Genomic DNA, 23807 nt, shown 5'->3' with positions numbered 1-23807 from the left:
GTGTGAACCCTTTATCAAATTCTGTGCAAAGTCGTTGGAACTTCATTTTGATTTTCAAGTTTAGCAACGATCATATCTTAAACACACAAACACACACACACCAAAGTGCTATAGGTTGGCTGAAATAGTTCTGGGTGTTGAGGACTTGATTATTGGATGCCCAAAACTGAATGCATTTGAAAATGGCAACGAGAGAAAGAGAGAGAGAGAGAAACCCAACATGCTTAAGTGAACAATTTGTGTGGAAAAAATGTCTATACGATGGCTTTAAAGTTCCACTTACATGCACAGCGTCCTAGCATATGGCAAATGGTATGGAAAAAGATGCTTGTGATTAAAACAATATATCCACTAGGGCAGAAAGAAAAAGGCCTGGGGATTAACAAAAGCAGGTTTTGGGTGTTATGGTGTGTATGTTGAAGCTTTTAGAAAGTAAATTTTATAAGTTGCAGGGTTAGGGGGTACTATATATCCCAATTGCCTACTTAAAAAAACTGCCTCTTTTCATTTTCATATCTCTTTCTCTCTCTGCATAAAAAGACAAACCAAAAGCCTCCCTTCCCTTCTATTCCTCTCCTGCTTGCTCATGTCATCTTCCACTTAGGAGTCTCCCCTCAACTCATTCCCTACTTTTCCTCTTTTTCTTTCTTCAATTCCTTATAATTACCAAAACTTTCTTTTCCCTGCTTTCTTTCCCTTTCTTTTCTTTTCTTTCTTTACTTCTTCTGCTAATCCTCGCGTAATGACTTATATGCCGCACAACACACTGGATCATTGCAACCAGATTACACTCCAACGTACAAAGAATCTTAGGCGGTGATATTCCCCGTTTCGTTACTTTTTTGTTTTTTTTTTTTTTTGGCCAATCCCTGCGGTGTTACTCAAAACATTATTTGGTTGTTCTCCGATAGGTTTAACTCCCCATTCACTGAGTGTGATCATATTTAATTGGGATATTGAGGGTTCATTTAGGCTATATGATTCAGTATTTTTTTTTTCCAAGCCAAAGATTCAGTACAGTTTTACGCTCGCAATTTTTTCCTACCAATCTAGTAAGTCCACTAGAATAATGCTGACGCATGTAACCGTTAAACAACTTATCGTTCTGATTTCAATTTTTTTTTTAAATTAATCACTTCAATGAAAGTTACTTCATATTTGAGAATAAATTTACCGCAAACATACAAAAGTTACAAGGTGCGATAGAAATGCGTATACTTAAATTTGTACAATATTTTCAAAGATTTTATTCAGTATCCCATGCTCTGACCGGGCCCTTCATAGCATCATTTCTTCCTCGCAGACACGAGTCACTCTGAATAAGAGACGTTATAAACTTCATTTACATAGAAAGAATCCATCCTTCTTGTAGTTAGCGCGATAGTTTAGCTTAAAGGAGTATAGGTAGTCCGAACTTAACAATATGCATCTTAGGAAGCATAAATCATGGGGCTATTAAACAGCAGCTAGATATCATTTCAATGTATTAAGCTACTTACAAATCAAAACACACTGATCAGATGGCTTGTATGCCTCTGACACATGCTGCACCGTTCAAACTCCCCCCCCCCGGGGGGGGGGGCGCCTTCTGTTTCGAATATGCATCAATTCCCCCTATGAAGATTCCCAGTGGGCCAATTCGTCCCTGGAGATCACACCACCAGGTATCTCATCTGACCCCTCGTTTTGAACTTTCCGGATTCACTCCCACATGTTTCTCTAATACATTCTTGAATGCCTGTGACAAACAGAAAATATATACTTCAAAGGAGTGCCACAAATATTTTTTCAGGGAAATTAATATTAATGATGATTAGCTTAAATTAATCTGATGTGCATAATTTACCATTAAAGTTTTGCATCTATTTCCTCACAACACAAAAGATCTCCCAATCGAACTGCATATTCTCTCATGTAACAAAGTGAAACTAAAGTTTCAATGCACATGCAGAACAACCAATGCCAGAGACCCATGCATTCAGATCATGATGATGGAGAAAATCAAAAAGAGAAAATGTCATCGTCAATGTATTTTAAAAAATCTTTACATCTCGGAGGGAGGATAAGGAAAAAGAAATATCACAGTAAAATATGTCAGGATCACTTGATACCAAGAAACCCAACTAAAAAAAATAAAAATAAAAATAAAAAAGTTGTTTGGTCAAAAATAATAATGAGTTTGAATCTAATTTGAAAATGACTTGTATGACAAATGTTATAGACGCAAAGGATAGACATCAGCTAATACAAATAGTTATGAATTAGAACACCAGATATCAAGATTCTGGCCACAAAATAACAGCACAGGTAGCCTGCACAATTTTGCCCGTTAACCTGCCCGCTTCTTTATACAATTGATTGGTTCAGCCACAAACAAACTGAACTGTGATTAGTTCCCCAGGGCACCCAAACTAGAAATATCCAAGCAAGTCTAGCACTAAATCGCATCAACCAAATAGCTTTCCATGTGGAGGACTCCAAAGGAAGCAACAAACATCATGTTCAAAATAAGAATTTTTCTTATGTAAATTATCATAACAAGTGGGAGTTAGTAGTTAATAGTTTAGTTGCATGCGGACAAATGGACTTCATTTAACATAATATTTTCAGCATCATTAGGTATTCACAGCAACAATAAAGGAAGTTTCATCTTTCATGTACAAACAAATTTAAGTTGCAATTAATCACTTCATCTTTTCCCCTGGTAAAACTATTTACATGAACCACGGGGACAATTACAATGGATCAGATCAATTTTCTATAATAACCACACTTCTAAAGCCTATTAGATGGCTTGTTCTTGCTATGAGAAACAAGGGATCATTTTAGTTCTAAGAATCTTGCAAATGTTGGAGCTCATACAAAATCAAATTCATCATACAAAAATGACTAACGCAGCAAGTTGAATTTCACAGTAAAATTTCAAGCTAAAGCACAGGAAATACCTGCTGAGCAAATGACTCCTTCCCTTTCAGAATAGAATTCATTGCCATGGACTGGTCATCAAAAGCACTGTAAAAGGCCTCATAGAATCTATTCCTAAAATCAAAATTCACACATCAACAGAGTAAGCTGAAAAGTTGATGCTATCTATGTAACAAGCAATCACATGGAACACATGAAAACATCAGCAAGTACCGATCTTCTGCAAGAGTTTTTTGATCCATCTCATCAAACTTACGAGTAAGAACTTCAGCTCCCACAGGTGAAAGTACATGCAGTACAAGAGCCTCTAATGTCCTTGGGAAGTTTTGCTGAAAATATCATGTAATCATAATGCAACATGCTTGAAATAGAGACGGAGACAATGCACCATGACTTCTTGGAACTATTTTAAAATTAACCACATCTATAGATGGAAATCAAGGAGTTTCACGTGAGCTAAGTCATAACTTTTGCTGTTCAGAAGCTGGAGCAGCGTCAACATCAAATTACTAGGAAGACTAACAGAATGCACGTTACACAGAGACAGAAGAAAGTGGCCATAATGCACCTAACTTTAGACAAATAAAAATATCAAACTTACCTCAAGAATTAGAGGAAAGAACAAGCCATAATTAGCAGCTCATGTTCTCATGGCAAAGAAAACCTCATGATATCATTCCCAAACATGAGTAAAATGCCAAAAATGAAGTCAAATTGCTAGGACGGCTTCATTTATATGATCAAGTAATAGTGCCCTTATATTGATTAAACCTTTGTCTAATCATGATGCAAGCACCAAAATCATAGTTCAGAAGAGTATAAAGAAGACTAGATGTTTTAAGATGGTAAGCTTTCAAGGAACTCACTGCCATAGCAAGAAACACATTTCTGAGAGTTAGTGGTTCAACATCCCAAAGAATTTTGGCCACTGGATCGTCTTTCAAATTAGCAGTCTCTAACTTCTGAAATTCATCACTTGCTCCAAGCTCAGAATCATTTGCTGAAGTTGACAGCAGCCGCTGCTCCTGATCAGTAACACTAACATTGTTGTGAACCAAGGAAACAAGTTCATGAAGCACCTGGGTGGCGGTAGGTTCCAATTCAAGCAATATGTTCTCCCCTTCAAATCCTTTCCCTTTTGACATCAGAATATCATTATCATCATCATGATCTGATCATCAGAATATCAATGCCATTTAGAAACCCACTGGCAAAAAAGAACGGTGCAAATTTCTTTCTCTTTGAAGGTGACAGCCATAGAAAATTATGGCATTGATTAATTATATTTCAGCCATTTTATAATTAACTGACCTGTTTCTCCATCATTGGGCTGCTTGCATGCATGTACCCTAGTTTCACCCATACCAGACTTATCAAGTAGCTGATCCTGTACAAAATTAAAAATATCCATCACAAACGCAAGCCCCTTATAGAACTTGTAATTGATGAAGAAAAGGGAGGGGGAAACAGATGGCTTAGCTCAACAATGAACTTTTTAAGTTGCAAAAGGACAAAGCTAGCAAGCCCCTCTTTCTCCACTCATAAGAAAGAGGGAGAAAAGGTATATGATAATGGATGTCAATAAGAATTTTAAGCGCATGAGTTATTACTTTACCAGCAACCAAGATACAACCTTAGCTGTGAAATTTTTCTTACAATTGTAATCCAATTCCAACAGCAAAGAATTATCAATTGAAGTAATTGACTACTTCAAATTGTTTTCACTACATTAAGTGATACTCCGCACACAACAAAAGAAGGGAAGGACGGTGCAGTTAAAGAAGCAACATACATGATGAATTGTTCAAAAGGGTTAACAGCAGACATGTTCGAAGGTGTATATGAATACACAAATGAAAAAGCAAGGACATAAAGGTTCAGTAATACAACCAACAAAAGGAAACACAAAGAACACAAGCTTCCCTAGCATTTGATGTAATGAATGGATTATGTGAGGCACATACCATTTCTTTGTCTATCAATCTTTGATTGCATCCATTGAATTGTCGGGCCAATTGTATTTGAAATAAATATAACTCTCAAAAGTCAGTTTATCGCATAGGAATATCCAGTAATGCATTTTAACAAAGCACTACATCATTGGTACCTTCTCAATATTCTGCGCAAAAAATATGTATCCATGTGTTCCAACATGCAAGAGATTAACTTGGATCTCCACCAAATGTTAACAGCGATAGTCAAATCATCACTGTCCACCTGATGGAACCTACAGCAAAAGAACATTCATGACATAAACATTTAGAAGCTTATAACGCACAGACACAACAGTTTGCAGCTCTGTTTCTCACAATTCATTTGACTTCTTTACCAAATTCTGACATATTTATGTGATTTTTTACACTCAATTTGTGTCTTTGGATCAGGAAGTTTACTGAATGATCCGGAAGGAAATTTTGGAGCAAAAGACAGCAAGTCAAACAGCCTATTCATACTTTTTTCTGACATGGGTTGTATGTTTGGCAAACACTGTTTGGAGAGGTTGAAGAAGCTAGCATACAGGAGACTACACATTCTTCCCAAGAGACTTCACACAGGCCATTGGTTCAAAGAAACGGCATAAAAGTTGCAGGCAAAGAGTTACACGGACTGAGATTGTGAATGTATTTGAATGCATTTTGATGTCTTATAACCAGGGGTTTAGGGGCATCCTTGGGAAGAGATTTAGACCTCATGGGAGGCAATTAAAAGATATGTGAAAAGCTTATCTGAGGCAACCAGGGAAAATACTATAAAAGTGCTTACACCATTGTAACCTGAGCTTGAAGCTCTCACTGTGAATCCTGTTTAATCTTTTGTTATCTCTATTCTTGATCATGAACTCTATTAGATTAATTTTGAGGATTTCACTTCCAATTATCTGTAGCAAAACCCCTTTTTATTGGTCTTTGCATAGATTCACTTGCCTACTGTGATTATAATAGAATTCTAGTGAACGGATTTTTATGATGATAAGTATATTGTATTTTTCTCAAACTTTTGCAAATGTCCAACCATTATTTGCAATTCTGATATACTGTAATAAGTACTGGAAGGTGAATTACAATAATATATCGTCAACATAGAGATATCATTTAACACCTGAGTGGCCTGAACAGATGACGTTCTTATATGACCAAATATGGTCAAGCAATGGTGACAAATGCTGAACAGGGTGATTCTGTCCACAAAGTTGCCACCCAAAATAGCCATGGGGTGAGCAAAACAATACCAATCCTAATAATCATCATAGGCGAAACCATCCTGATAAATGTCAAGAAGAAAGAACCTACTAAAATTACCATTTCAACCAACTTTGGAATTAGTGTTTGTTATGATTTTTATAATTCTGACATTAGTTACATTAGTTGGTTATATTGTCAAGGGAATATAGCCATTAGGTATTTTAGTTATAGCCATTGGATGCTATCAATTCTCTAAGTATTAGTTCCCTATAAAAACCTTACAATTCAATTGTAACTGCAGGCTATGACAGATCAATAATACTTATGCACTATTCAGTATCTCTTATCTTCTATTCTCTAATCTCTCTCCATCTCTTGTACCTCTATCTCTCTGTTCTTCCCCCTCAATCTTCTCCCTTCTCTATACGTCTCTATCTCCAAAAATTACAAACCTATATCAATGGTATCGGAGCTAGTCAATGCTTGGCCATTGATTCTTCTTCTCATACCAGATAGTATATGGTGCAAACCTGAACACAAAAAAACAATAAATGGATGATCACATAGCAAGGCTACAAGAAATATTCGAAAAGGTAGACATTTTATTAGAGATGGTCGAAGCTATCTCTAACCAGTTGCAACTACTTATGCGTGACAAAGAAGGTCCTACCAACCATAAAAAAAGGGGTCGACACAATCATAGATAGGAAGGTCATCGAGTCTAAGAGGATGATACACATAACAAAGATGAGCACCAATGCAAGAACCATTTTACAAAAATGGAGTTTCCTAAGTTCTCTCAATCCCATGTCGTGGGATGGCTTAAATGTTATGCATAGTTCTTCGAACTCAACAATACCCTAGAGGACAAGAAGGTGCAAACAATGAGCATCTACCTGTATGAAAAAGCATGGTCTTGGCACACCGTGATAGAGGAAACCTGGGGTGGTTTCAAACCCACTTGGGAACAATATGACAAGTAGCTTCAAGAAAGATTAGGGGCAACACACAAGAGACCTATGGGTGACTTGATGCTTCTTCGACGGTGTGGATCATTGGCAGACTACAATGATGCTTTTGACTCAATCGCTTGCTAGCTTCATCTTTCCCAGGATTACCTTGTCGATGCTTACTTGGAAGGGTTCATGGAGGACTACACAAGGCTGGTGCGCCTCTTTAGCCCATAACTGTTTAGGAGGCTTGATCTCTTGCTCGAATGCAAGAGATCTTGATTCAACACATGGCAGAGAAAAAGACAAGTAGCAAGAGTCCAACACACGTGTCTACCTCTCTAAATGCCTCATCTTAATTAAAGCAAGCCACCTTGGCACTAACAAAAAATGCCCTCCTAAGTAGTAGGACCCAGCAAAAAAGGAAGTCATCCTCTTCTCTCCCTAAAAGTAATAATTTTTTGCCTAAAATTAACAGTAATGCCATTAAATCTCTTTCTGCAGAAGAAGAAGCTGAGCACAGAAGCAAGAATTTATGCTTCTACTGCCATGGCAAATTTTCCAAAGATCATAAGTGTCCCCAAAGACAAAAAATGCAACTCCACTTCATTGAGATTCAAGAAATTACAAAAGATGAAATTTCAACCGAGGACTTAGAAAAGAATGATAATACAGAAGAAGAGACACCCCTGATTTCATTGTATGCTATTGAAGGGGTTGAAGGTGCCTCATCAATGAGGGTTGTGGGTTATTGTGGCAAGAGACAACTTCAAATCCTCATTGACAATGGAAGCACACATGATTTCCTCAATCTGGAATTAGCAAGGAAGTTAGGGTGGCAGCCTAATGGTACTTATGAATCTTGGGTAGAGGTTACAAGTAGAAGAAAATTGAAGTTGCATGAGGTTTGGGTAAATTTTAAATGGCATATGCGGGGTCTGGACTTTGCCTTTGATCTCAAAATTTCAGAACTACATTCTTATGACATGGTACAGGGGCTGCACTAGCTAAAAAGCATGAAAAATGCCTTTTGGAATTATGAAACTCTCACCGTGTTCTTTTGGTATAAGGGGAAATTATGCAAGATTCAAGCCAATATTCCAAATCAGTAGAAAATGGTGCAACCTAAGCATTTAGAGATCAATAACTTCCCAAAAGATCAGGTCTACCTCCTGCAACTCATCACTAATCAACAAAAAAATCTGCAATGCTTCTTGGTTCAAACAGCGACAGAACTTCCAGAAATGATTTCTACTATTTTGGAAGATTTTCCTGACCTTTTTGAAGAACCTAAGGGGCTGCCACCATTTAGAGAGGTCACAACCACCCAATTATTTTACAAGAAGGCACAAATCCATTAATTTGAAGCCCTATTGATGTCCAGCAGCACAGAAAGATGTGATCGAAAAGTTGGTCGATGATCTTCTTCCCACTAGGGTTACACAAGAATGCATCTCTCCTTTTTCAGCTCCTATAGTATTAGTAAAGAAAAAGGATGGCAAGTGGCGGATGTGTATCTACTATAGGGAGTTGAACAAAAATACTATTAGAAACCAATACCCCATTCCATTAGTTGAGGACTTGTTTGATGATTTAAGTAGGGCTAGATGGTTCACAAATTTAGATTTAAGAGCTGGGTATCATCAATTCTGAATGGTGCCAGAAGATGTTCACAAGATTAAGTTTAAGACTCATAGTGGGCATCATGAATGGCTAGTTATGCCATAGCTTGACCAGTGCCTCGGCAACTTTCCAAGGGGCAATGAACAATATCTTCAAACCTTTTCTAAGGTTTGTTTTAATAATTTTTTCATGACATTTTAGTTTATAGTACTAATATTATGGAACACATGCAGCATTTAGAACAGGTTTTTTCAATTCTAAGAAAACATTAGTATTTTGTCAAAAAGAGTAAATGCTCATTTGCTACAACTGAGGTAGAATACTTGGGGCAATTTTTCATGCAATGGCAGCTTGCTAAGAAGGAAGGGAAAGCTGGTTATTGAAAATGATTCTACCTTAAGGCAACAGAATTTGGAATGGCTGCATTTTAGTTCGCAAGGGAGCCATTTAGGAATTCAAGCAACCTATCACAAAATTAAAGCTCTATTCTGCTGGAAAAAGTTAATCAATGATGTGACAAACTTTATTTAGCATTGTGACACGTGTGCCAGATGCAAGTATGAAGTTGTTGCCTTGCCTAGACTATTACAACCTCTTCCAATTCCAAGCAGAATTTAGGAAAGTATTATTATGGACTTTATTAAAGGACTTCCTAAATCTCATGGTAAGGACACGATTTAGGTTTTGATAGATAGAATGAGTAAGCATGCACACAAATTTTTATGGATTGTGTTTATAAACTACATGGTACACCTGCTGAGATTATAAGTGACCGTAACCCAATTTTTGTAAGTGGTTTTTTAAAAGGATTTCTTGTAGATTTTAGGTGTTTGATAGCATCTTTCTGCAACCTATCATCCTTAAACAAATGGAAACAAAAGTTCTTAATAAGTGCTTGGAAACCTATTTAAGGTGCATGTGTTAGGAACAACCTAAGTAATGGAGTAAGTGGTTGTCATAGGCTGAGTGGTGGTACAACACCACCTTTCATATGGCAAAAAAGGCTACTCCATATGAACTTTTATATGGTCAGGCTCCTCTTATCCATTGTCCTTATTTACCTCACAATTCTATTTTAGATGTGTCAGCTAGGTTGCACAGATACGGGTACGAGCATCGGATACGATACAGCATGATACGGGGATACGGCAAATTTTTAAAATTTTAGGATACGGGTACGGCAATATATATTATTTTTTTATATAAATGTAAGTAATATGTCAACTATCAAAATGTATAGCAATCCAAAAAAATACAAAATACTATCAAATACATCACATTTCATCATCCTCATTTTCCATTACATTACTAGGCTCTCCTATAATTTCTTGCTCTAAAATGGGTTCATCAAGTGACAAACTTGCCATCTCAAGGCTATTGACAGCATCAAATGGCTCCATAGTGTCTCCACCAATATCCCACATTCTACTTTGCCCAATGCGATACTTTTCACTCTTCCTTGACAAGAGACGAAGATTAGTATGCACAAAAACTAAGTCTTCAGCTCTTTTAGGAGTGATCTTGTTTCTCTTCAATGAGTGGATAAAGGAGTAAGTGCTCCAATTTCTTTCACAACAAGAGGAAGAGCACGGTTGGCCTAGAAGTTTCAATGCAAGCCTCTAAAGAATAGGGGTGAAAGAACCATAATTTAACCACCACCCTTTAGGTTCTAAATTCCACCTATCTTGCAAGCAATCAAATGATGAATAGAAGTCTAAACTTCCAACAAATTTTGGGAACTCTTGAAAGACCGCCTTTCTCTCCTCAGGATCAGTAAAGTCCCTATAAAGGCACTTTACTCTCTCAGATGATATTTCATTATCTAAATGAGGCGGAATTCTATTGGGAGCACCTTCAAGCCATTGGGGTGTATAATACCTATAACATTTGCAAACAAAAAGGATTAAGAACAAAACTAAATAATTCATGAATGAAAAATATTGCAATAGTAATATAACTAACCTAGGATTCAATGAATGTGCAAGACAATGAAGGGGAGTGCAACTTTTTGTCCATCGATCAATAATGATCCTATAAACAACATCAAAGAAAGCTGAATACTCAGAAAGCTCCTTATTCTCATGCTTGTAGATGTACTCCTTCACTTGTTCTATCATTGAATCCCACATTTCATAAATTAAATGATGTCTAGGCTTATTTGTGTCAGCCATCCGAAGCATGTCATAAATCGGTCCAGTGAAAGAAAGTATATAATCCACCTTATCCCACCAAGAGTCATTAAGGATCAAATTTTTCACTGTGGCTGCCTTTCCAACATCATCTTCCTTATAAGCATTCCATGCTTCACTTATCACCATTGTACGAAGTGAAGTTTTAATGAGCTTGAGTCTTTTGAGCATAACAATGGTGGATGCAAAGCAAGTGTCAGCTATGGCAAGTAATTTTAATGGCACAAATTCATTAAAAATTGCCAATCGCATAGAATGACACATGATAAATGTTCTAATAAAAGCAGTATCATCCTTAACCTCCTCTATCCAATGGCATTCATCATACACAATCTCATTTGCCTCTGTGTTCTTTGCTGCACATATGTTCTTTAATACAAGATTAAGCGTATGCACAACACATGGCGTCCAGAAAATAGTGGGATACTCAAACTCTATAAGCCTACCTGCTGATTTGCAAACAGATATATTGTCAGTGATTATTTGAACCACATTTTGAGGTTTGACCTCTTCAATCACTTGACGCATCAAGTCAGCCATATAATGTCTGTCTTTATATTCTTTGGATCCATCAACTGCCTTCAAAAACATGGGATCCCCATCAGACACAGCCATAAAATTAATCAGAGGCCTCCTTTGAGCATCTGTCCAACCATCTGTGACTATGCTCACTCCTTTCAAACTGCAAGTTCCTTTAATTGGTTCAAGTAACTTCTCTGTGTGAGCTCTTTCTCTTTGCAACAATGGACCCCTTAATGCATTATAACCAGGAGGTTTGTATCCAGGAATGATGTTGTTCGCAGCATATTGATATGAACTAATGAAATATGGATTGCGTGACAAATGAAAAGATAGACCACCTGTATAAAACATTCTTGCAATTTCAGCATGTAGATTTTCTCTTGCCCCTTGTTGGAAGGCCTTTTCTAATGGACTTACTGCCCTTCTCTTGCTTTGGTTGCTTTCACTTGTCATAGGATATAAGGGAGATGAACCTTCAGCCGGGGGTGGTAATGGCACTTGCTTTGACTTGGTCTTATCATCAGCATCTTCTTGTAATTTTCTCATCTCAGCTAGGCAATACTCATCAACTTTCGAGCATATAGCAATTCCCTTGCCAGAAGTTTTTAACAAGTGCCGCTTAACTCTAGAATAAGAGCCATTGAATTCTTTGTTACAATAATTGCACCTCCAATATCTATTTCCACCTCCTGGTATGTCTCTATTTTTATTCACCAAAGTGACATAGCACCATAAGGGAGTTCCATCTTTTTGTAGCTCATAAAATGGGCTGCTGAATTAATACTTCCCCAGAACTATTTGCTGTAGCCATAGCTAATTAAAAAAAATTGAGATAAACTAAAATTAAATATGACTAAAAGCATTGAAATGCAGATTGAGATTTGAGCAAAATAACATGTAACATAAAAATAGAAAGCAAGCAAGCATTAAATATAAATTCTACACATGAACATTGCAATCTAATATATTAAATTAATAAATAAAAATTAAATTTAGAGAAGAGGGCAGAGTATGAGCTTCGGTCAAAAGAAAAAAAAAACTGGACATGAGAGTTGAAGCAAAGTTTAAGTCTTTAAGATGAATCAAAAATAAAATAAAAAATCTATTCATTTTTCAGTTTCGGGCTCGTGACAGCGTGAGAGACAGAGTTGAGAGTTGAGAGTTGAGAGACACGAGAGAGAGAGAGAGAGAGAGAGAGAGAAGTGTAAACCAGTGAACGGATGAAAGACCGACGCCGGTGAGCTGAGCAACTAAGAATGCATAAGAGCAGGAAAGAACCAAGCGCACGGCAGGTCGGCAGCTTGTTCCAAAGGTTCGCGAAGGAGAACAACGGCGTGATCTGGGAAGGTTCGATCTGATTTCGCGAACTGAGTGTAAGAGAACGACGGTCGACTGATTTCGCGAGTTGGGAGAGAAGGTTAGAATCAGAAGTGAGTGAGGTTCGATCTGCTTATTTAGGCAATTTTTTTTATGCAAAACGCAGTGTCCAGCGTCGAAGCCGTGTCAGCCGTGTCTCGCCGTGTCGCCCAAACAAAAAACGTATCGGACACGGATGTACTTGCACGGAGCGAGTGTTCGTGTCCGGTGCATATCTGACACGGATACGCCACCAAAATCAGCGTATCCGTGCTTCCTAGTGTGTCAGACAGGTCTTTCACAACAAGGGAAGAAATGTTAAAAGTTTTAAAGCATCATCCGCATCAGGGTTCCAAATATGATGAAGCAAAAAGCTGATGTGTCACGCCCCAAAATAGCTTATGTTTATAGCCGGCCCCAAGCCCAAGTAAAGGAGGAGGGTTGTGTTAGATCATCGACAGCCAATGTAAAACTTTGTTGAATCTATCATGAACATGGACAATAGACGTTATAATATTAATGCTAGGTCATTGCCTGTAAGTAACGCGCTGCATGGCTTGAGTACAGTGATAAGTAAGTTAGAGCCGCTGCATCGGCACCCAAATTTAGTGTTAAATGAGCAAGGGCTACCACGTCATTCTGGACGTGCATGGCTAAAGAGGTTAGTCCATGAGAGCAAAATTAGATTTGGTACTTGGAATGTTGGGACATTGAATTGTAAATCTATAGAGGTTGTAGGGGTTATGATTCAAAGGAAAATCAATATCCTTTGCCTGCAAGAAACAAAATGGCGTGGAGAAGAAGCTAAGGATATTCAAGATTTCAAACTTTGGTATACAGGAAAAGTAAGCGCACGCAATGGAGTAGGCATCATTGTGGATAAGGAGTAGAAGAAGAATGTTGTAGAAGTTAGCAGAATTGGAGACAGAATTATTTCCTTAAAAATAATAATTGGACGTGAGACTGTTAATATTGTTAGCGCTTATGCGCCGCAAGTCGGGACAGAAGCCAGCCTGAAGGAATTATTTTAGGAGGATTTGGAGGGGTTGATTCGACACATACTACAGAGTGAAAAGATTTTTATTAGAGGAGACTTTAATGGGCATGTTGGGAGGGAGGCTGGTCAGTATACGAGGGTGCATGGTGGTTTTGGTTTTGGAGAGCTAAACAATGAAGGACAAACTCTTCTTGATTTCTCATTGGCATATGATTTTAAAATTGCCAACACTTGTTTCAAGAAGAGAGATGAGCATCTCATCACTTACAAAAGTAGAGCGTCAAGGTCACAGATTGATTTTCTTTTAATTAGAAACACAGATAGAAGACTTTGTAAAAATTACAAGGTGATCCCCGAAGATGCTGTAACGACACAACATAAGGTCCTAGTCCTCGATGTGTGTATTATGAGTAAATCCAAAAGCGTCGACAAGTAATAGCACCAAGGATTAGGTGGTGGCAATTAAAAGGTGAGAAGCAAGATATTTTCAAGCGAAATCTTTCGGACAAAGGAATTTGGGAATCTCAGGGAAGTGCTAACATCATGTGGGAGGATATGGCTAAAAAGATACGGGAGGTTGCAAAAGTAGTTTTGGGAGAATCAAAAGGTTCTGCTCCGAGAGATAAGGAGTCTTGGTGGTGGAATAATAGTGTACAGGACAAAATCAATTATGAGAAGAACTGTTTTAAAGCCATACATTTGTGTAACAATGAGGAAAATTGGGAGAGGTACCGTATGGCTAAGAAGGAAACTAAGAGAGCTGTGGGTGAAGCTCGTTCTAAAGCTTTTGAAGAATTTTATAAGAGCCTTGAGACGAAGGAAGGAGAACGAAACATTTATAAGATTGCCAAGAGTAGGGAAAGAAAATCAAGGGATCTAGAACAGGTAAAGGGTATTAAGGATGAAGAGGGAAGAATTTTAGTTACAGATGATGAAATTAAAAATAGATGGGAGACTTACTTTTCCAAACTTTTCAATGATAGAGAGGGTTCATCTAGTAACTTGGAGGATTTAGTAACTGGTGAAAGAGAACAAAATTTGTCATTCTATCGAATAAAACGTGATAAGGAGGTAAAGGAAGCTTTTAAGAAAATAGCAAATGGTAGAGCCAACGGACCTGATCGTATATCTATCAAAGCGTGGAAATGTTTAAGTGAAGAAAGGGTGAGATGGTTAACTAAGTTATTTAATGTGATCTTACGGTCCAAGAAAATGCCTGATGAGTGGAGAAGTACATTAATTCCTATTTATAAAAATAAAGGAGATATTCAGAATTGTACTAACTATAGAGGGATTAAACTCATGAGCCACACAATGAAATTGTGGGAGAAAGTAATTGAGCACAGGTTGAGATTGAAGACAAGTATTTCTGAGAATCAGTTTGGTTTTATGCCAGTTAGATCAACTACAGAGGCGATTTATCTACTAAGGGGATTAATGGAAAAGTATCATTGTAAAGATAAAGATTTACACATAATTTTTATTGATTTGAAAAAAAGTTATGACCATATACCAAGAGAAGTGCTTTGGAAAGCGTTGGAAAAAAAGGGAATACGGATTGCTTATATTAAAGCCATACAAGATATGTATGAGGGGGTAAAAACTAGTATAAGAACGTCTAGTGGTCAAACAAAGGAATTTCCTATAAAGATTAGACTACATCAGGGATCATCTCTTAGTCCTTATCTGTTCAACTTAATCCTAAATGTTGTGAAATTGTGAATTTGCATTTTGAAGTATTTTTGCCAAGTGGAATGTTATATTGTAATATTATTAAAAATGAGAAAATTGTGAAGATTATAATATTGTATAATTGTACAATATTGTTATGAATTCATTTGATTAGTGTGGGAGGTGTTAGGAGACTTGTTTTTGTTATTGTATTTATATGCCACGTGGTACACCCCTATTGGAGCCCAATAGGTGGCTTGTAAGGGCTCGAGCTAATCTATCTTTGGTTGGGTAATTTAGCACCGAGTGAGGGTTACGGCTCGAAGATAATGGAGAGAGATAAGGATGATTGTTTATTTTGTATTGTAATATTTCTTGTATTTTTGTTAGAATTATATGACTGTTATTTCCCCACTTAACAAGCACACATTTAACTGTTTGTATACACTATCATAAATTGGCATTGATTACTGGGACTTTTGAATCTCATTATGTGGTTAACAATTTCAGAAGAAGAGCCACGAGTGGCGCGTGGAGGAGTCCCTAAGGCTTAATGGCATAAGTCCACTGTCCCCTTTGGGTATTTGATTTATGATTTTTAATGTAATATATTGCCAATATTAGGGCTTTTGTTTATTGACAATTATATGAATGCAATAATGTAATCATACCCTTCAAACTCTTTCTACTTTTAGCACACTTTGGATAACTGTAACTTTAACCTTTGATTTATTTTGGATGATTTGAAATGGCATGATTATGAGGCCAAATAATTGGCCTATTTTGAAAATTGATTAAATTGTTAGTTATTGATTTATGGTTTGCACTTATTGGGAATATAAGGATGGAAAATGTGATTTTAGCCTAATGGTATGTGGGAAGTAAAAATTTATCTGAGATGTTGTATTCTGCGAGCTTAAACTAATTATAAAATGTTTTATATTGAATTTATTGATATAAAATGTGTTGGGTGGCTGTAACCCAACTATGGTTGTAAATGTATATTAATTGTATAAAATTATTTTGTATTATTTAAAAAGGGGTTTAATCTTTTCTACCATGGTAGTGTTTTAAATTATAGAATTGTTTCAAAAAAAATATAGAATAAGTTGACTTCTTTTTACCATGGCAGACACTTTTCTACCATAGTTGAGTTAAATTGTTTTTGAAAAAAAAAATTAGGGTATTACACCATCCACTTACCCGAGACAATCCCAACACCGTGATTTACCCCTTAGCATTCCTCACAAGATTTATTCCTAAAACATCCAATATAATAATAACTGAACCTCTAAAATTTTATAAAAACTCATAATTGTTCATTCACTTAATCATTATAATATATTCTCGCATTGCTCTTGGACCCCAATCTTTTAATTTCCATTCCAAAGAAATTCATATTCTCCGCATTCCTTTATAGTGCACGAGTCATAATAATCTATTAACACGTTTTAACTAAACAATACCATTGGTTACACTTGCACTTTTCCCACAACTTTGTAACTTGAAACTATAGCATTTTATTTTACATATCTGGAGGTTTAATTAAATACAATAAGCTGTAGATCCAAAATGAATAATCAAATAAAATAACATTCATCGACCCCATATTCCTTTTTCAACACTTATATGTAAACAAAGTCCTTGATCTCAATTTCTTATAAAAGAATATAATATATTCTATACACAAATTTAGTCATTGTATGGACTATTCTAAGTGTCATGAATAAAATTCTATGGTCTACATTACAAAAGCAAGGCAACTAGACAGCTCTTACGCATGTACTAAAAGTCAATGAACACATTCATAATCATGGATATACAAAGAGGCACAAATGCACACACATGCAACCACGCACTAATTACATACACCCTAAGAATTTCTATAAAGCTCTAAGCAAGTAGATTAATAAAGTGGGTGTGGAAGACAACCCCTATCATAATTTTACAAAGATTTAGTTAACGATTCACTATCCAAATATCATCATTTATCTCACAATTTCTTCATAATACTTTAGCCGTGGTCAATTATTTTATTAAGACATGATTCTCTCTCAATCCTTAGATCAAACACCTTATGTGCACAGCTTATAAGCCATTCAATATAACTTGTTCAACTTCAATCTCCTACCCAACAAATTTCATACATCTACCACTAAATTCATCGTACTTTTTCAATCCAATTCCCTATCAAAAAAAAAATAAGTTGAAACTTAGAAAAATTTCAATTCCAAACTGCACAATTTCAGCCAAACAAGCAAGCAGGGAAAACCAATAAATATATATATATATATGCACCACATAAAATCATCAGAAATGAAGATGGAAGAATGAGCTCCTTCACCAGCCATCGGCAGCAATGACGATGGAGGGAAAGGAGTTCGGTGCTGAACAAGGGAAGGAGAAAACCAGAGCATTGAACCTTCAGCAACAAAGAATGAAAACTGCAGCCCAATGTTGAAGGACCTATCGCCGGCGACGCAGAAGAACAAGGATCGGACAAGCTTATGAAAGTCCGCGACGATGAGCGATCGGCAAAGGGAAGCAAAGAGAAGCAAGATGAATCCCCTTGCTTTCACGCCACAGCACACGGAGGAGGAAGAAAAAGAAGACCTTTCATGGTTGCCGGCGCCGAAGAAGAATGAAAGAGGAAGACCGAGGACAGCAGGGAGGATTCGCATACTCTCTGTTCTTCTCTCTCTCTGTGTCCCCCTCCCTCACAAATGAAGCAGAAGCTTCCTGATCTTATCTCTAAATTTTTCCCTTTTTTTTTACGCACCAAGGGCAAAATGATAATTTAGCCAAGTTATTGGTGAAATAAAAATTTTCTCCCCTTACATTGAAAGGGTTTGAATCTAAGACTTGCCTTATGAATGACTAGCTCAATCACCACTAGGCTAACTCACTTCCTTGATAAATTAATACTTATATATATATATATCCTCAAAATACCTCATCATTAATTTGAATTTCAATTAAATTTTAGGTCATTACATGATGCTCATAAGACTGACCATGAGTTCATGGTGTGACAATAGGTCTTCCTCAAATTGCAACCCTATAGACAACCACATGCTACTGCAAGGAGTTCTCAAAAATTAGCACCTCAATTTTTTGGTCCCTATGAGGTGCTAGAAAAGATATGGGCAATTGCATGTAAGCTTGAACTACCACCAGAATCTAGAATACACCCTGCATTTCATGTGTCTATTAAAGTTGTGCCCTAATCCTAAAGTAAAATAGAGACACCCACCATTAGATTGGCCAAAATTTCCATCAGTTACAGAACCTGAAAGCATTCTGCAGAAACGTGTTGGTGGGAAAAGAGGGAGAATCATAACTGAAGTCTTGGTAAAATGGAAACAATTACCTGATGAAGAAGCATCATGGATGCCCTTACATCAACTTCAGCAGAAATTTCCAGTTTATAGTAAATAATCCGTGAGGGCTAGGGTCTTTCAAAGGATGTTTTGATTTTTATAATTCTGACGTTATTTACATTAGTTAGTTATATTGTCAAGGGAATATAGCTGTTAGGTATTTTAGTTATAGCCGTTGGATACTATTGATTCTCTGTGTATTAGTTCCCTATAAAAACCTTACAATTCAATTGTAACTGGAGGCTATGACAGATCAATAATACTTGTGTACTATTCAGTATCTCTTATCTTCTATTCTCTAATCTCTTGTTCCTCTATCTATCTCTTCTTCTCTCTCAATCTTCTCCATTTTCTATACTTCTCTGTCCCCAGAAATTACAAACCAACGTCAGTGTCACTGCCCTGACTCTCAACAAAATGTGAGCTGAAGATGCCCAAAACCAAGACCCTCACTACAAAGTGAGGTGAGGATACCCAAATACTAAGACCCTCGCAGCATAAGTTACAGTAAAAAAGCAATGACAATCTAGGGACATCCAAAACCCAAGCTCCTTTCTAAAACTAACCAACCTGGCCCATTTTGCTAGATCAGAAAAGAAAGAAATTCCCTAACAACCAAGAAAGACTTCTCCATGAAGATCTTTTTTTTGTAAAATATATGAATTTGAGACCTTACCAGCCTTCAGGGATGAAAAGTGCATCGCCTGCATTAAGAACAGCTTTCTGTGCAAACTTCATTGAGTTTTTTGCCCTTGGATAGAGTGAGTAGTCAGGGCTTTCTAAAGCGACAGAGCTGCCTCACGAATTTTATTTTATTTTTTAAAGAGAAAGGAAGGACAAAAGAACAAAAGAGAATATGGAATGAGTTAAAAGATCTTTAAAAAACAAAAAGTCAACAAGCTTAACATAAAAGAATTATCAGTAACTACATTGAATGGGTGGAGAAAAGAAAATCAAAGCTTCAATGGATTAGATTTATATGCAATTCATTATATCCTTACTATAAGGTTCCCCGATCAAAACATGGAAAGTGTATGGCTCTCCGGCAAAAATATGACATATATATGGTTTAATATGGGAGTTATATAAATTGTCTGCAAAATCCAAACAGACATCATACTATTATTATAGAACAACACACTAGCCAGTTTTGAATTGAAAATCTGACAATAAAGATACAAGGAGCCATAAATAATTTTTTTCCTCATTTCATTTCCTTTGTTATAAAGATTGCAGCATACCTGTGGTTAGAAGCCTCACCATATATAGGCATTGGGTATAGCAAAGGACTAGCTGAAGGAGGCCACAAAAGAACTGCAAATAATTTCAATTATAATTTCCAGCACGAGTTGTCAAAATTCATCAGAAAGTATATCCAAATATAACATTTAAGCTAGCTCTCCAACATTTCATTCCCCACTGCAGATTAGAACAGAAAATCAATACTAAAGTGGGTTGACAAAATGCAGGTCAGAAGTGACAAAACAGTCAGGAGAAATATCCACTCTGCTACATTACTTTATAGTTTAGACATTAACCAGATTAAAACATTAGTAAGCCATTCAGTGTATAGAACTTGGTAGATAACAAATAGGATGCACCTGACAAGGACCACCAGCGTACAACCACTATTGTAGAGAAGAGAAGACATCCATCAAAAGTGGGAATGGTACCTCTAAAAGAAGGCATATCCTTACCTTGTTTGCGCCCAGAAACTATGCACAGAAGATTATGGTGCGGATCATAGTGAGTACTTGATCTAGCTTGAGCATTGTTCATCCACAGGTTGATAGAAGATAGCTCTTTTGCCTCCAAAATCGGAGGCTGCAGTAAACAAATATCAATAATCAGAATTCTCTATAGAAAAATGCATAAGATGTGAAACAATACACGCATAACAGAATTGAGAGAGGAAATTGACTAACTATCCTGACGTCTTCCCTCAATGTTTCCAATTGAACCCTGTCCTCATGATCATTATTCATGATTGCCACCTGAATTACAAGCCAAAAGATTTCATTAAAAATTATGGCACTCTCAAATAAATCAAAAGAAGACAGCAGCAAAACCAAGACAAAAATGTACATAATTATTGAACATTATTAAGAAATGGAAAGAGCTGGAGCTGCATATATTTGAAAGGAAAATTAACGAGTTCTTTTGTGAATCAATAGAAAAGGTACCCATCATCTCATAGATCTTGAATTTTCAACCTGCGCTAAATAAATCTGTTCAGGAACATGTTCCAACTGCAAAGAGCCATGTTCAGTATTGGAACCCGCTGGATCGTGTCTTTGAGGCCCAAAACAAGCATCAAGGCCTCCATCCTTATTTTGCATGTGTTTCTTGCAAAAACCAATAAAGGTAGAAAATAGTAGAGGAACCTGTTAAAGATGGAAAATAGTGTAATTGAATCATTAGTGCCATTATAGAAGTACCAAGTTTCATGATGAAATTGGTAGATGATTACCCTTTCATGGCTACCAATATCACCATAGAAGATAGGTGCAGATCGAGAAAGCATAGCCTCCACCATGAAGGACCCTACCCGTTCCTAAATTGGAGGTAGAACAAAATAAATCCATTAATAGTTAATAAACATAGAACGATATCATTAGAAACTCCGAAACAACCAATTATTTCAGTGTGCTTTTCATCTATATGATGCAAGCAGTAACTCATGCATCGAAATTATCAATGCAGCCAAGTGAATCATACACTTGAACCTAACTCGACTTTACTAATCATGACAACTCAAATTTCAAACGGCAATCTTTTAATTTAAATCAGAATTAACCATGCAGATACAAAACCACGCTTCATAATCGAGCATTGGATAGAATCGGAAAAGAGGAAGGGGGACTCGTAATGGGCAAGAACCCAATGAAAAAACAAATTTTCAACCGTGGACTCGTTGTACAAAGCAATAAAGTAACAGATGAACCTGCAAGTAGTCAAGGCCTCCGTTTGATGGATTCCACTTGGAGAACGCTCTCCAACCCTTGATGCATCCGCTAAACACCTTTTGAAAATCAAGAACAACGAAGAAACAGATAAGTACGCAGGTAAGCAAGAAACGAAACAGAGACTTCAGCTTTTTATTCTGTTGAAGCTATTGGTGAGAAGGTGAAGCAAAAACTTGGGAGTGGTGAGTGTTCTTACAGCAGGAACGTTTCTTGCTTCGACAAGAGACTCAAAATCAGTGGCCGCGGGCAGTTCTTCGAATCTTTGGATTCGAATGGACTCTCCTACAGACATTGGGCGCCTGCGCAACACTGCCAGTCTGTCCCTCGTCAACGAGTCGAACGCTCTTTTTTCTCGGACAGGAGCACTTGTTTGCTGGTTTTCGAACGTGGGACACTGATTTTTTTGGATGCTGCCGTTTCTTTTTTGGTACAGGTGATGGCTAAAACCCAAAAAAAAAAAAAAACAAAGCAGAAATTAACGCTTTTTCTTGCATTACACATTCAAAAAAAATAAAATTTTATTTTTAAAATATTAAAAATTATTTAAATAAAATATTTTATAAAAAAACATTTAAACAGTGACAAAAATGAAACTAAAAAACATGATTATTTGAAAGTTTTAAAAAGTAAAATCTAAAAATAAGATATTATTTAATCATATTATTTCAAATTTTGGTCAAAAAAATCATAATATTTCAAATTTAATATCATATTATTTTATTTAAAAATATTTAATTAATTAAAAATATAATTATTATTTTAATAGTAATAATTAGATATCAAGTTTTTATTATTATAAATTAAATAATTAATTATGTTAATTTTAGCATTAATATATTTTTCAAAATTATAAATTAAAAAGTGTAAATAACTAGAGATCAAGTTTTTAACATTGTAGATTAAATTTTACATTATTTAAAATATTTATCAAACTTTTAAAATATTTTAAATATATTATATTTGTATAACAAAAATTATAAATCATCATAAATTATTATTTTTTTTGGTAATTGTATGTTCAAAGCACATTCCACTGTCATGATTCAAATAATTTTTAATGTATTAAATTAACTTTTAAAAAATATATTCAAATATAAATTTTGATATAATAATTAATTTTTATTAAATGAACTTTTACTAAATAGACTTTTAATAAATTGAAAACCAAACACATACTAAACTTGCATTTGCTTGAAAAGTATATTCAAATTACATTTAAAATGAACTTCCTCTGTTTCTGGTTGTAGGAGAAATTTTCACTTTTTATTTTTTTTATATAAATAAAATCACTTATTTTAATAAATCTTCATTGCATATTTTTTAAATCACTTCTCATAATTTACATCGATAAAAAATAATTTATATATACTTATGTTGATTAATATAGAGTATTTTAATTTATTTTTTTTCATGCATAATTATCAAGATTAATTAATTTTTAAAATTTGTGTAATACAGTTTTTTTATATATAAAAATAAACGGAATATATATTTTGGGGGATATAAATCGAAATCCAAACGGGCGTATAGGATTCAGATTTTAGATCCACATATTTTTGTTGAACAAGGTCCTCAATTGCCTTAAAAAAAAATTCGTGGCCAGGTTCCTAATGGGCTAATGGGTTTCATCGGCATTTATGGACTAAGATGATCCAGATGGGTTTCGGACTACAAGTCTATTTGGGCTATCGCCTCAGACTATGAGTTAAATAAAAAAAAGCGGGGGAAGCTTGAATCCAGTCGTATTAATGTGTTTAATATCATAAAATTTTGGTGTGCTGTCTAATTACTGCAGATGTGTTTTCTGTGTTATTTTCGCCCCCCACCCCACTCTCTATGCGTTTATATGAGGGTTGAGACTAATTTTTCATAAATGTTAGGTGCAAAATTATGTTGAAAAATGTTTATATACTTAGTATTTTATATATTTTTTTGAGCCAAATTTAGTTTTATATGTTTAAAATTCTTATTTCCAATTATAAAGATATGTAGATTTTTTACATTATTTTTTAGGAAAAATATATTTTTTAGTTCTTAAATTTTTTT

The 23807-nt window shown here is 35.8% G+C and overlaps 2 protein-coding genes across 5 annotated transcripts; both read right to left on the bottom strand.

Annotated features, from left to right (window-relative positions):
- Positions 1 to 1220: 1220 nt before the first annotated feature.
- LOC129298060 (lysine-specific demethylase JMJ31-like) lies at positions 1221 to 22159 on the bottom strand. 4 transcript variants are annotated; one of them, XM_054936455.1, is made up of 15 exons: positions 21958 to 22159; positions 21740 to 21817; positions 21266 to 21349; positions 21009 to 21179; positions 20721 to 20789; positions 20493 to 20619; positions 20037 to 20109; positions 19472 to 19588; positions 5033 to 5152; positions 4890 to 4908; positions 4237 to 4312; positions 3792 to 4096; positions 3139 to 3254; positions 2946 to 3039; positions 1221 to 1738 (listed from the first exon to the last, which is right to left on the bottom strand). In XM_054936455.1, exons 1-15 carry the CDS (start codon positions 22051 to 22053, stop codon positions 1670 to 1672), a joined length of 1614 nt encoding a protein of 537 aa, XP_054792430.1. In that variant the 5' UTR covers positions 22054 to 22159; the 3' UTR covers positions 1221 to 1669. The 4 variants fall into 4 exon arrangements, with proteins under 4 accessions (XP_054792430.1, XP_054792433.1, XP_054792431.1 ...); XM_054936458.1 differs by having other exon boundaries at positions 3182 to 3254; XM_054936456.1 differs by having other exon boundaries at positions 3792 to 4060.
- On the bottom strand, positions 9934 to 19448 carry LOC129298061 (uncharacterized). The gene is made up of 2 exons (XM_054936460.1): positions 10643 to 19448; positions 9934 to 10558 (listed from the first exon to the last, which is right to left on the bottom strand). The coding sequence occupies exons 1-2, from the start codon at positions 11935 to 11937 to the stop codon at positions 10300 to 10302; spliced, it is 1554 nt and encodes a 517-aa protein (XP_054792435.1). The 5' UTR covers positions 11938 to 19448; the 3' UTR covers positions 9934 to 10299.
- Positions 22160 to 23807: the final 1648 nt, after the last annotated feature.

This window comes from Prosopis cineraria, unplaced genomic scaffold, assembly GCF_029017545.1.
Source record: "Prosopis cineraria cultivar Desert tree isolate PC_DT_omini unplaced genomic scaffold, ASM2901754v1 PC696, whole genome shotgun sequence".
In the NCBI taxonomy this organism is placed as follows: domain Eukaryota; kingdom Viridiplantae; phylum Streptophyta; class Magnoliopsida; order Fabales; family Fabaceae; genus Prosopis; species Prosopis cineraria.
Note: the sequence above shows the minus strand (reverse complement) of the source record. Positions and strands in the feature narration are given on the sequence as shown.